This window comes from Phalaenopsis equestris, unplaced genomic scaffold (genome assembly GCF_001263595.1).
Source record: "Phalaenopsis equestris unplaced genomic scaffold, ASM126359v1 Scaffold000136, whole genome shotgun sequence".
Classification (NCBI taxonomy): Eukaryota; Viridiplantae; Streptophyta; class Magnoliopsida; order Asparagales; family Orchidaceae; genus Phalaenopsis; species Phalaenopsis equestris.
In genome coordinates this window covers 896,806-910,667 of record NW_018164578.1, presented here as the reverse complement: position 1 = coordinate 910,667, position 13,862 = coordinate 896,806, and the positions used below count along the sequence as shown (strand labels likewise).

General features: G+C 37.0%; 1 protein-coding gene across 1 annotated transcript in view; it reads right to left on the bottom strand.

Moving 5' to 3' along the window:
* Positions 1–316: 316 nt before the first annotated feature.
* The window catches only part of LOC110021603 (copper-transporting ATPase PAA1, chloroplastic-like), a 71,168-nt gene continuing 57,622 nt past the window's right edge, over positions 317–13,862 (bottom strand). Inside the window, exons 13-17 of the mRNA XM_020720164.1 lie at positions 11,716–11,813; positions 11,335–11,572; positions 10,600–10,803; positions 1,137–1,217; positions 317–870 (exon numbers count right to left, since the gene is read on the bottom strand). Of these exons, the coding sequence (XP_020575823.1) occupies positions 601–870; positions 1,137–1,217; positions 10,600–10,803; positions 11,335–11,572; positions 11,716–11,813 (891 nt within the window). The 3' untranslated portion in view covers positions 317–600. The remainder of the gene's footprint in view (positions 871–1,136; positions 1,218–10,599; positions 10,804–11,334; positions 11,573–11,715; positions 11,814–13,862) is intronic.

Here is a 13,862-nt window from a genome sequence, read left to right as displayed (position 1 = left end):
TCGAGCCAAAACGAGCCGAACACAATCAAATAAATATTTGTTCGTGTTGTTCGTGTTTGGCTCGTTAGCTTAGCCTAACAAGCCGAACACGAGCTTCTTACCGAACCGTTTTCCCCAACCGAACACGAGCTGTTCGTGAACAACAAGCCGTTTTAACAGCCTTATATGTAAATACATGAGAATTGATTGGTGTGTATATAAATCTTATTATTTTTTTGCCTTGTGATTTGAATGCTAGTCTGAATTATAATATCTTTTCATTAATATATTTATCTATATAATACAACATTGGACCTTGACGGTTTGGCCTTACCATTGTACTTAGGTATGTGAACACAACTACTGTAAGATTGACATATTACATATCCAACACAAGCTCTAATTTTTACATTCATGCCACCTTATCTAAAAGGTACATTTCACTTTTTAGAAGTTAAAATGACAATACCTTTCGTTGTTATATAAAAGATCCGAGTAGTGTAAATATAAAAGATAAAATTTAAGTATTCGATATGTAAATACATATAAATTAGGCAGCATGTATGAAAATGGCTGCAACAGTGCAGAGCTTGACTGTATTATACTTTCATGATTCTCCTACTAGACACAACTGCTTCTCCATTTCGGTGTGTATGGCTTCTCAGAAGACTCATTCATATCTACACAAACATCTGATGTAGATCCCTGGCCTTTATCATACTTGTGCACACTGCTTGTCTTCTTATGACTCATAGCAAACCTGAGTCTCAAAAGCAATGAATTTGACATCACTCCTAAAGAGCTCAGACCCATTAGGGCTCCAGCAATAGATGGGGTCAACATGGTCCCTGTCATTGGTAGGAGTGCGCCTGCTGCAACAGGTATTCCAACCTGTAAAAATATATGTTATGCTGCTGTATAGATACCAAGAACAAGCATAACAAATAATGAAGCAAGTTTCCAACTTGATTTTGAATTTTAAGCCTATTTGAAGATTTTGTGTTAAATTATTTATTAACCGTCTTTAATGTGTTTTAACAGATAATAAATACATCACTTTTGTCCTTCAGGAGTTTGAATACTTCCTCGTGGACTGATTTTCTTGTAGATTAGGTCATTTAAAATTAAGCGGGAAGCACGAGATTTAACAAGCTTACAATGTTATAAGCAAATGCCCACCATAGGTTTTGTCTCACTGTCTTTATAGTCTGTTTGCTCAATTCCAGTGCTTCAGTCAACTGCAAAACAATTTCAGACAATGTGAAGGTGCCATAATAAAAGAAAAAGAAAACCATAGACGCAAAGGTAAAAGATATGGACAAATTACGTAATATCTGAATATAGATGCAGAAGGTTTTCTCATAAAGGTTTTTTGCTTAGCTAACATCAGTATATAACCTAAAAGAAGAACATGCACTTGCTGTGTCTAAAAATTATTAATTTTTTGTCAATATGGAGACTATAGTTAAATAAAATGGATCTTTTTAATCAAAGGTTTTATTGTCCCAGCATACAGACAGATTTGTCAAATGATATGAGGCGTTAGTATGCTGTGTTAACTATGGTGTAGGTGAAGCCAAATCTCATCTTTTGTTTCAAGTAGTATGCTGTGTTAACTATGGTGTAGGTGAAGCCAACTTTTGTTTCAAGCCCCCCAACAGAATTCAGAAAAAGACAGATTTACCAAGAGCAGTAGGTTTTGAGCCACTAGATGGGATCCAATCAAGTGGCCTGCTTACGGCTGTCATTCAAGCGTACTTAACAATGGGCTAAATGGAGATTTATGGTTGTACAAAAAGGAGAAAAAAAAAAGGAAAAAAGATGAAGAAGGTTTACTTGCTTAAGAGCAGGAGTTTTTCGATCTTTTTAGGAACCTCCACCTTCTAGCTTCCATCTTGGTTCTTCTAGGGCTTTGGCATAGACCTCATGGTTTTAGAGACTTAAGAAAAAGAGAAAGAAGGCTTCTGTGAGTCTTCTCAAGGAGTGCTTGTATCCTAGTTTTATTTGAAGAAGAAAGATGGTGTAGCTTGTGTATATGGCTTGAAAGCTAGAAGAGATATGAAACTGCCAAACTTTGTAATCTCATTAATGAGATTAACCTTGCATAGTTATCTGGATGTAGTTTAGATCTAAGCAAAACCACAACTCTAATTCTCTTCCTGATTCTTTTATTTCTCTCATATGGTTAATTGTGTCTAGTTCATTACAAGTTTCTCAATCGGAAAATTGCACTATTTTGCTAGCTTGAAAAAGATTTGCAAACCTATTGCATGATGAATTGTGTAATAACTGAAATTTTAATAATATTATTATTATTTAATGAATAGATACCAAGGATAAGCGCATCTTTTGAGTCACTACTTAATAGTTGTATACCCTTTTCAAACCAATAAAACCAGGAAAGCGGGGAAGAGAGCAGAGAGATCAAGAGACTTCGATGCTCGAGTCACCGCTTGCGTGCATGGGAGGCTTCGATGCTTGAGTAGCCAAAGGAGGTGTTAAGGAAACAACTCCGAAAGAGTCACGTTCTAATTTCACCGCGGAATAGGATCATAAGATTTGAGAAAACCAGAACCAAAATTTAAGAAAGCACAATCAAAACAACCAGAAAAGCACACAAGAAATTTTCGTGGAAAATCCGAAAACGGGAAAACCACAGTCACACAACCACAAATTTAACTATATACTTCAGAAAGTTTTACAAATTACAGAATTTTGTTCTCCATACTCACACGAAGATACTTACAAGACTTGCACCAACAATCTTCTATCTCCAATCCGACACAAAAATTACGCTGAATCACCAAAATTCACCTCTTCGACACTCCTCACATTCACCAGGATGCTAGTCGAAGAATTCAGAAGAAAAAACAACAGGCCTAAAGAAACCTGCTCAAAATTGTCTTAAAGACCATTTTTTCGTGTATTAAACACACCGATCACTTAGACCAACGCCCATGCGCCAGTTTCTCGGGAAAAAGAGGAGCACCAGCTCTATAGTGAGCGCATGTGCACCCAAAGCCTGCCCTTATGGGGCACTTCAGCGCCTATGGCTAGCCCCAAGGTGCCAGCCTTAAAACTGTTTAGAATGCTTTACCACCACAAAAACCATAACAGTCTCTCACTTGGAGACAAAGCACCGAGCACTGGTCCTCTGTACCTGTACCTCCAGCTAAATCGCCTTCATAGACACGCACCGTGATCACGTACTGTGGTGTGGCCCACCCTCAGTCTCAACCTCCATAAAACTCAATTGAAGACAAGCACAACTTCAATTTCTCAACAGTCATCACTTTCGTCAACATATCTGTAGGATTTTAAGCTATATGTATCTTTTCCAGAAATACTGCCCATCTTCTAAAAGAGATCAAATGAAATGATATCTCAGCTGAATGTGTTTCGTCCTCGCATAAAAAACTATGTTCTTAGTAAGATGAATCACACTCATACTGTCGCTGTAGAGCTTTCCAATCTCCTGCTTCTTGCCCAATTCTGTCATGAAGTTCTATAGCCAAATCATTTCCTTGCTAGCCTCAGTGATAGCAATATATTTGGCCTCCGTAATTGAAAGTGCAACTTGGAAACTCAACTCACAGCAATATATTTGGCCTCCGTAATTGAAAGTGCAACGATCTTTTGTAACTTGGAAACTCAACTCATTGTTGTGTTCCCCAATGTGAAGATATACCCTGTTGTACTTTTTCTACTATCCGCATCTACTGTCAGATCTGAATCTACAAATCCATGTAGATTGATCCATGCACTTCCATAGCAAAGTGCCCTGTTGATTGTTCCTCTCAATTAGCTAAGAATCCACTTTATCTCCTCCCAATTCTGTCTGGATTGTCTATGTACCTGCTGACTAAACCGACTGCATATGCAATATCTTGTCTGGTACAAATCATCGCATACATCAAACTTCCAACTGCTTAAGCGTATAAAGTTCTCTCCATCTGTGCTTGCTTTGCTTCAGAGTTTGGCGATCCTTAGATAGTTTGGAGTGACTACCTAAGGGAGTGCAAACTAGTTTCACATCACTCATGTTGAACCTCTGTAGGATCTTCTCAACATACTCTATCTGAGACAACTTCAGTCTTCCCGCACTCCTGTCCTTGCTGGTTCTAATCCCGAGGATTTTCCTGGTTGGACTTAAATTTTTCATCTCGAACTCACTTGATAACTAATTCTTCAAGTCATATATTTTCTCCATATTTGCTCATGCGATCAAAATGTCATCTACATACAAAAGAAGCAAAATATAACAGTTATTGAAGTTGTCTGATGAAACAACAGTGGTGTGTTTAGCACTTCATGTACCCATTGTCTAACATAAACTATCAAACCTCCTATACCACTGTCTCAGGGTCTGCTTCAAGCCATAAAAAGTCTTCTTCAATTTGTAGACCAAAACACTTTTACCTGGAACCTTGTAATTACAACATGTACAGTTCCTCCTCAAAATCTCCATGCAAGAAAACTGTTTTTACATTAATCTGCTCGAGATGTAGATTTTCCTCTGCTACCAAACTCAACAACACATTTACAATTGTCATCTTCACCCCACTGGGGAGAAGATCTATGTGTAATGCACACCTTTTTTCTTCATAACAAGTCTTGGCTTGTAGCGCTTGCTACAATCAGAGTCCTCTTTCAACCTATAGACTCATTTGTTATGCAGTGTTCTTTTGTCATTTGGTAGTACCGTCAAATCCGAATTCTAATTTGACTCCAAAGAATGCATTTCTTCATCCATGGCGAGCTCCAACTCTCTTGAATCTTTAACCTGAGTGATCTCCTCAAAACACTCTGGTTTACCACTATCAGTTAGCAATAACTAGTGTAAAGAAGGAGAATACCTTTGTATGCTTGTTTCACTCTGTCGAGTCTCCTGACTTCTATAGCAGACTACTGAGGAACTTCCAGTACTCCTAGTTTAGCACTTGTTCTTTGTCCATTTTCCTGATCACCAGTATCATCTATCTCTACATAGATTCTTCAGAAGTAGCTGACGAAATGTCCTCAATTTTAACCCGGTCCTTGTACATCTCCATTTCGTTGAAAGTGACGTCTCTACTTCTGATGAATTTTTGATTTTGATAATCCTATAATTTGTACCCAAACTCATCTGAGTCATATCTAATGAAGGTGCACTTGACAGATTTTGAGTCAAGCTTCCTCCTGGACCTTGCATCTACATGTACATAAGCAAAACACTCAAATACTCTTAAATGAGCACTGCTATAGAAAAATATGCACCACTGTACTATTGTGCATACCAAAGCCTATGCCTATGTACATGCAGCTCCACTGCATGTAGATGGGCATAGAAAAATATGCACCACTGTACTAAAATAAATCGATGCCTATGCCTATGTACATGCAGTGCATAGTGTAAAGAAGGAGAATACCTTTGTATGCTTGTTTCACTCTGTCGAGTCTCCTGACTTCTGTAGCAGACTACTGAGGAACTTCCAGTGCTCCTTCTAGTTTAGCACTTGTTCTTTGTCCATTTTCCTGATCACCAGTATCATCTATCTCTACATAGATTCTTCAAAAGTAGCTGACGAAATGTCCTCAATTTTAACCCGGTCCTTGTACATCTCCATTTCGTTGAAAGTGACGTCTCTACTTCTGATGAATTTTTTATTTTGATAATCCTATAATTTGTACCCAAACTCATCTGAGTCATATCTAATGAAGGTGCACTTGACAGATTTTGAGTCAAGCTTCCTCCTGGACCCTGCATCTACATGTACATAAGCAAAACACTCAAATACTCTTAAATGAGATAGACATACATTTTTGTCACCCAAGCTTCTTCAGGTAAGCCTTCCTCCTAAAGTACTGATGGATTACGATTTATCAGATAAACTGCAGTGTCAACTGCTTCAACCTAAAACTGTGTCACAAGCTCCTAGCACGCTCCATGATTGTTTTGTTCATGCGCTCAGCCACATCATTCTGCCGCGGTGTCCTCCACACCATTCTACTGCGGTGTCCTTGGGACAATGAACTCATGTCTGAACCCCTCTGTAGTAGAGAAATTCCTGAACTTTTGATCATGGTATTTACCCCCATTATTTGATCTGAGACACTTTAGCTTCAAGTCTATCTCATTTTCTCTCATAGCCTTCCATTTTATGAAGACTTCAAATACATTAGATTTCTGCTGTAAGAAATAAACTCATGCATGTCTCGTGCGATCATTAATGAATGTGACAAAATATCAAGACCTCCAATGAACTGAACTAGACCTCATAGTCAGTATGCACAATCTTCATAGAAATATAAATCAACTGATTTCAAATTCTGAAATTTATTTATTGAAAACAGGGACTTCATACCTTTCTCGCTCATATAACCAAGCCTACGATGCCACAAACATGTTTCAGCCACATCAATGAAATCAGTCATTTGGTTGATCAGATAAAAGATTCCTTCAATGTTGCCCCAAGCCATCACCAATGCCCCTTGGTCACCTTCCACGAATCACCTGTGAAAGTAGTCATGAGTCCTGACTTTGTCCACTGGCTCACAGAGATAGGATTTCTCTTCAAGCTTGGAACATGTCTTACTTCAGTAAGCTTCCAAATTGATCCATTCGACAAATTAATATCAATATCACCCTTTCCTACTACACTATAGGCATTGTTACCTTCTAAATAAAAAATCCCTAGATCGCTTGAGTGTAGTTTTTAAATACCTCTTTATTAGGCAAGCATGAAAAGAGACAAATCCAATATCCAGGATTCGGTGCTTACTTGAGAAAACACCAGAGAGTCATTTTGGATTTCATATGTGGAGACATTAATAGAAAGACTGTTTTCCTGTCCTACACCACCAACTTTCGTTGGTATTTTGCAGTCCTTATAATGCCCTTGCTTACCGTGGTTCCAACACTCCTATATTTGACTTGGGCTTTACTTTCTTGGACTTGGATCTGCCTCTGTTTGTATTCCTACCCAGATTCCTTCCTCTGTTATTAGCATTCAACGCAAAACCTAAAGATTCACTATTTGTTGTTTTTTTGTGAACTTTTTCATTCAGCATTAAACTCACAATATCATCAAAGTTCAACTTTGAAGTCCCCAAAGAATTACTCACCGTCATTACTAAGTCATCTCATCTTTCTGACAATGAAGATAGTATCATTAGTGCTTTGACCTTATCATCAACATGATCCCTACAGAACACAACTGGTTTGTCACAGTATTGAAGTTATTGAGAGGTTATGCCACTGAACTATCTTCCACCATCTTCATGTTAAATAACTTCTTTACCAGAAAATCTTATTGAAAACAGAAGGTTTTTCGTACATCTTGGCTAGTGCAGCCATGAGATCCACCGAAGTTTTCACATTCACAATTTTGAACGCAATAAATGAGGAACGTGTCAACCTGATCAAACCAGTGTCGTTCAATCAAAGACTTGATATTCCCCCATAGTCAGATTCAGACTTTTTTATGATTCCTTGTCGTGGAAAGTACAATTTTTTATGATACAACAAATCCTCTATCTGCATATTCCAAAAAGCGAAGTTCGTCCCACTGAACTTCTCCACTTTGAACCTTGCTTCTTCGATCAATGCTCCCACTCAAATCGAACCCCGCTCTGATACTAGTTTGTTAAGAAAACTACTCCAAAAGAGTCACCATCTAATTTCACAGCGGAATACGATCACAAGATTCGAGAAAACTAGAACAAAATTTAAAAAACACAATTAAAGAAATCAGAAAAGCACACAAGAAATTTACATGAAAAAACCAAAAACGAGAAAAAACCACTGAGTCATGCCACCACAAATTTTACTATGTAATTCAGAAAGTTTACAAATAACTCACACAAGTTTTTTCTCCACACTCATGCGAAGAAACTTACAAGACTTGCACCAACAATCTTCTCTCTCCAATCTGATGTAAAAAACACGTTGAATCAACAAAATTCATCTCTTCGACACTCCTTACATTCACCGGGATGCTCGTTGAAGAATTTAGAATAAAGAAACCTGCTCAACTTATAAACCAATTTTTCATGTATTAACTCACTGAGCGCTTAGGCACCCAAAACTTGGCGCCTAAGCGCCAAGCACTTTGTATCGACACCCAAAAATGAGTGTCTAGCCGCCAATAGACTGGCAACCATGCACCGATCTCTCAGGGAAAAGAGCAGTGGTTGCTCTATAGCAGTGCATATGCACCCAAAGCCGACGCCTAAGAATCAGCTCCACTGTAGTTGCGCTCTTATGGGGTGCTTGAGCACCTATGGCTGGCGTTGTGCTCTAGCGAAAGGAAGAAGGCGACAGTGTTTTGTTCCATGTCTCATCAAAGAAGAGAAAGAAGAGAGTGGAGTTGGCTCGTGCGTGCAGAACAGAGCTCTCATTTAAGACTTAGCGTGTGCGTTTGGGGCAGCTTGTGCTTATCTAGATAAGCAACTCATCCTGAAACGTGGCCCGCAGAGTTTGGGGCAGCTTGTGCTTATCTAGATAAGCAACTTATCCTGAAACGTGGCCCGCAGGGTTCTACCCGCGACCTGCGTTTAGTGTAAAAACCCAACCGCGTTTTTGGATAAGCTATCAAAATCTACCCGCGACCTGCGTTTAGTGTAAAAACCCAACCTCGTTTTTGGATAAACTATCGAAACGCGTTTTCCAAACGGTGAGGTGGCGTCTTGCAAACGCCACCCGCACTTATAAGCTGCCCCAAACGGGCCCTAAATAATTTAATAAGGTATTTAGGGTTTTATTAAGGTTAATTAATTGAATTGAAATTGTATATTTATTTACTAAATGCTAATAGTTTGTTTAACTTAATTAGAAATTAAAGGTAGAAGATCAAAGGGCGGATCAAATCGAATTGTAAGTGGAAAAGAAAAATCATGTGTACATGAAAACAAACCAAACCTTTGAAGGAAATGATTTATATGCTTATTTATGTCATTTTAAATTATATGTCATTAGATAGATTTTAAGTTTTCATGAGTAGAATTAGCGATAAGAATTGAAACAATTTTTTATTCTAAAGGTATTTGGAAAAAAAAAAATATTTAAATAAATTAACTATATTTATGTCTTTCTTTTTAGGATGAGATTCTTATATATGCACCTTTAACTGATATACATGATAGTCAAAGGAAGTGAAGTGAGAGAATAAGTTTTTACCAAGGTCTTTTAAGGCAAAGGTGAGTGATTACTTTCTTAGAAGTATTAAATTGATGTTTTATTTTATAAAAACTTTTATTATTGCTTCAGATACTTTTTTTATAATTATATGCATCTTATAAGTTAAAAGAATCATTCAAATAAATGAAATGATGAGGGAAAATGATTGTTCAATATCCTTGAAAGAAGGTAATTTAAAGAACATAAAATTTAAGGACTTAAGTCATTTACCTCCAGATAGTACTGACAGAGAACGTGATGTACCCGTACAAAGACAAAATGAAAAGGGTAAAACTGTACTTTCGGGTGCAAAAATTTTGAGTGCCTACTAGTAAAATTTTGAAAATACATTCAAGTACGACGAAAATCCTGATATGACTTCTTAAAGAGTTTAAAAATAATAAATACTTAAATTGAAACAGAAAAATGTTAAATTATAAATGAAACTTATGGTTTTGATTTATCAATGAATTGCATACCCTTAGGGCATTCCAACATAACATTTGCATATTAATTTAATGCATACTAGGATTGTAATTTTTCATTAAGTGGTAAAAATTTTACTGTTAATTTACTGTTAAATTTAATTATTTCTTTCATAAAATATTATAGATTGATATGTCTGACAAAATAAATATAATTTACAGAAGGACTGTTATTGATACATATTATATTGTTGTTGCAATTATTGTACTGTACTATTGTGTAGTGATATATTGTTGTGTATTGGTTTAAGATATTTTAGTTGTAGATCATGTTGTTGTTTCTGAATGATTTAAATTTTCATTTAGTGTATATTGTAGTTTTTAGTGACTCTTTTTATTATTGGAAATTATGTTGGATTATTGAATGATTTAAAAGAAAGGCCAATACTATCCAACCGTTGTTCCTGACTTGGTTAATTCTAAAACTATTAGGTTGGGTCGTGACGAATTGCAACCTAAACTGCAATGTCCCTAAAAATTTTGCAATTCTACACACATCCATGCCAATATAAGTAAAAGAATGGAAGAGAATTAATTCACTATGGGGGAATTCCACAGGCCTATGGCCGCACATTCAACACAATCCCTGAATAATTGTAAGGACATAAGTAAAAATTGTTAGGAAATAAAAAAAAAAATCTAGAAAACAAAACACTATCCCCGAATAATTGGCTCCCATTAGTTAACTCCTTCTCATTTAATCTATAAATTAAATAAACAGCATGACTAACAGGATGTGCAATCGTAACTATTTAAATTTTGACCAATACCAGATAAAATTATTTCACTTCTAAAGAATTTGAATTTCAAAACAAAACAGGATGCGAACTCTGAAAATATAGTCTGAGTACAACATAAACCAAGGATAGTCTATTCAACACGATTCATAATATTCCAACGGAGGCTGGAAACATTTTTAGTCATAAATGTCTCATTAAAAATAATTACTGCTCCAAATGAGAAGGCACCTCCACATACCTGTGATAATCTATTACCCATAAGCACTATGGAAGACGCATCACTAGCAGCACCAACCCCCTCACCCATGGCAATCCCGATGTCAGATAAAGCCAACGCAGCAGCATCATTGATGCCATCTCCAACCATGGCAACCACTTTTCCGCTTTTTTGAAGCTCCCGAACGAAATTGCTTTTCTGCTCAGGCTTTACTTCGGAAAATACCTGTGGTGTATAAACGAATATACCACGACCACAGAACCTTAAAGAAGTATAATTAAGGATTACAAAGATAATGAACTAATAATACTGACTATTTTAATACTAAGGAGCACTAAATCTTTTGAATTCAAGATCTTTCCCAATTACTAATTATGAAAAAAAAAGTAGAAGATAAATGTACCATACGAACACTTACTTAAAAATAAGAGTTAAGTGTCAAAATGGTCTGCTAACTCTCTGCAGCTGTCGCTTTAAACCCAGAGTTTATAAAAATATCAATTTAACCCTCAAACACTTCTAATATGGGTTGAAATAATCCCTAACGGGACTATTATAAGCACCATTAAAAGAGTCTGAGAACTAATTTAGCACTTTTATTAACTTTGGGATTAAAATAACCCCATATAAATAATTAGGGCAATATTTTGGTACTTCACTCTTGAAAATAAATTACTAGTGCTAGGAGGGAAATAGACATTATGTGATGCCATAGGACTTTATTTGTCCGAATGATTAAAGTTAGATGGTCTGCACCTTGTCTTTGTCAATACCAACAATAGAAGCTACATGTTCAGCAGCCTTCTTTTTATCTCCAGATAACATATATACATCAAGTCCTTCCTTCGACAACCTTTCAACAACTTCACGAGCATCTTCCCTTATTTTATCCTCGAAGTAAATCAGCCCAGCTAAAGTGCTATCTACTCCTACATATACAACTGAGTGATTATTGAGTTCAACATCTGGAAACGAATCTGAGTCAACTCCATGCCTGCAAACAAAATAAAAGTGAATAAAAGATGACAATAAACTTTCTGCGGTTGGCATAGAATCCTATTAAGCAAAGCCTGTATAAAATAAATAATAACTAAATCCTAAAAATGTCTTATTATGGAAAAATTTCTAATCTCGAACCTTCTAAGCCAATCAAGTGTTCCTATAGTCACTGTTCTCCGCTCAACTGTGGCTATTGCACCAGATCCGGGTTCCTCTTTAAAGGTTCCATCTGTAGCCTGCAAAACTAAAGCTTCACAGAAATGGCCACAAATGGAATACAACAAATTCAATGCGTCCCAAAACCTTTATATAAAGTGAACATATTTTAACTTGTATAATTTTACATGAAAGATGTATAATGAAGCGCTGTGTTTCTATCTGACAATATTACTTTCAGAGAAACCAAATAATTTGTTGTTGATGGTAGTTGTGTCATGGTGGTGTTCCTGTTTTCATTGATGCTATAGTTGCTGCTGGTGCTCTGTTTCTGTACCTATCAATGTTAACTGTTGAAAAATACATGTTTTCTGCCCATATTTTCAAGATTGGTTATCTTGGCAACCGTGCAAAATAGTATTTCAGGAATCCTGAAGATTTTAATAAGAAATCAACCCAACATTGTGTCGGCCGTTTGTCAGCAGCTAAAAAGAGTTTGTTTTGGTTAGAGGAGTTGCCCATTAGAAGCTGTCAGTCATTAGAATCAGAATCTCGTCGCCCGCTTCGGAAGGACGTTTAATTTACATATATATAGTTTTAGAAAAAACTATGAAATCAAACTGACCTCATATTTTTCACAGTTTAAATGAAAGAGCGCTATACCTCAAATCCTGTATCTATCCCGAGGGATCAACACAAGACTTGAGGATGAGGCTCGATCAAATAAACTAAGAAATATATGACATTCGTTTGGTCTACGAAACCGTTTTATTTGCCGACAAGTTCACCTATTTAATACAAAAAATTAAATAAGGTTTATTTTAGGTTGGGTTCGGAAAAGCTTCCTATAAAGGCAAACCCCTATAGTTAATTACATCTTAAATGACCAAAGTCACCTAAGAAAATCAGGAAATATTATCTTCAAAGAGGTCAAAAGGCTGTAAGTCAAAAGGCTGGGACTTTTCAACGAAATCGAACGAAGAGGTGTGAAAGGGGAAAGGATCGAATCTGAAATATTGTTGAGGAATCCAAATGAAGAGAAACTATGGGAGGTCATAGATCCGGAGGCGAACCTCGGTGACTTCCCAGTCTATCCTATGGTTTGGTTCAAATCCATTCTTGTAAAGTATGCTTCTCAGACCACACAACTTTAATATATTTGTCAATATGGCATAATATATTTGCGTGACATGGTCACACAAATCGCCTAGAAGACATGAGGGTTTACGTCGTATCGGACGACAATCTCGAAACCTTAGAACGAGTTAGGGCTTAAATCGTACAGCAGAGCTATACGAATCCCTAAAGAAAAGGTGGAGGATTTATGTTGAGCTAGGCAAACAACCTCGAAAACATATGGATTGATGTTTAATTTCTAGGAAAGGGAATGATTTTGCTGGGGAAGACATGTTCTGCTGTTGTAGATGGTCGTGCTGCCCACCGCGCTAGCGCCAAGCTCCCCGACGTGACGAGGTGCAGGGGTGTCCATTTACAGTGTTAAAGCAAACGGCCCTGTGGTTGTAGTCCTCAAAACATCCTATGCAAAAAGGAAACATGTTTGAAATTATATATTATAAAGTGTACAATGCATGAACAAACAATGGAATGCACGTGGAACAGTAGTAGACAAAACATGAGCAGTATAACATGCTATACATGAAGAACAGTAGCAGGTAGAAACATGACAAGTGTAACATGCTTTACAGTACGGTAGTAGGTAAAAACAGGATAATTAAGTGCTGTAAAATGTAAAGCAAACATGTACGCCCGTGAGATCCGCGATGTTCCTTAAGTATAACAAGCCTAAATGCATCGCAAAAAACGAAGTCTGAAAGAAACGTCGTGCAGAAAACCCAAGAAAAAACGGAAAACTCGAGAAAATCAACGAAAAAGACTCAAGTAAAAAAAAATCCTCAAAACTCCTGGGAAAATCCCGAAAGAAAGAAAAAGTAACACGAGCGCCCTGTCCCAAAGCTTCGATAAAACAAAAAGAAGATTCAGATGAGGGGGACCGCAAGCAGTCGTATGGGACTAGGTGGACTAGGCTCAGCTGTATATTTATTCTCGAGGGTCCACGAAGGCTACTCGGTCACCCGAATGTATAGAACCCGGCACTCGGCTAGAAGGGG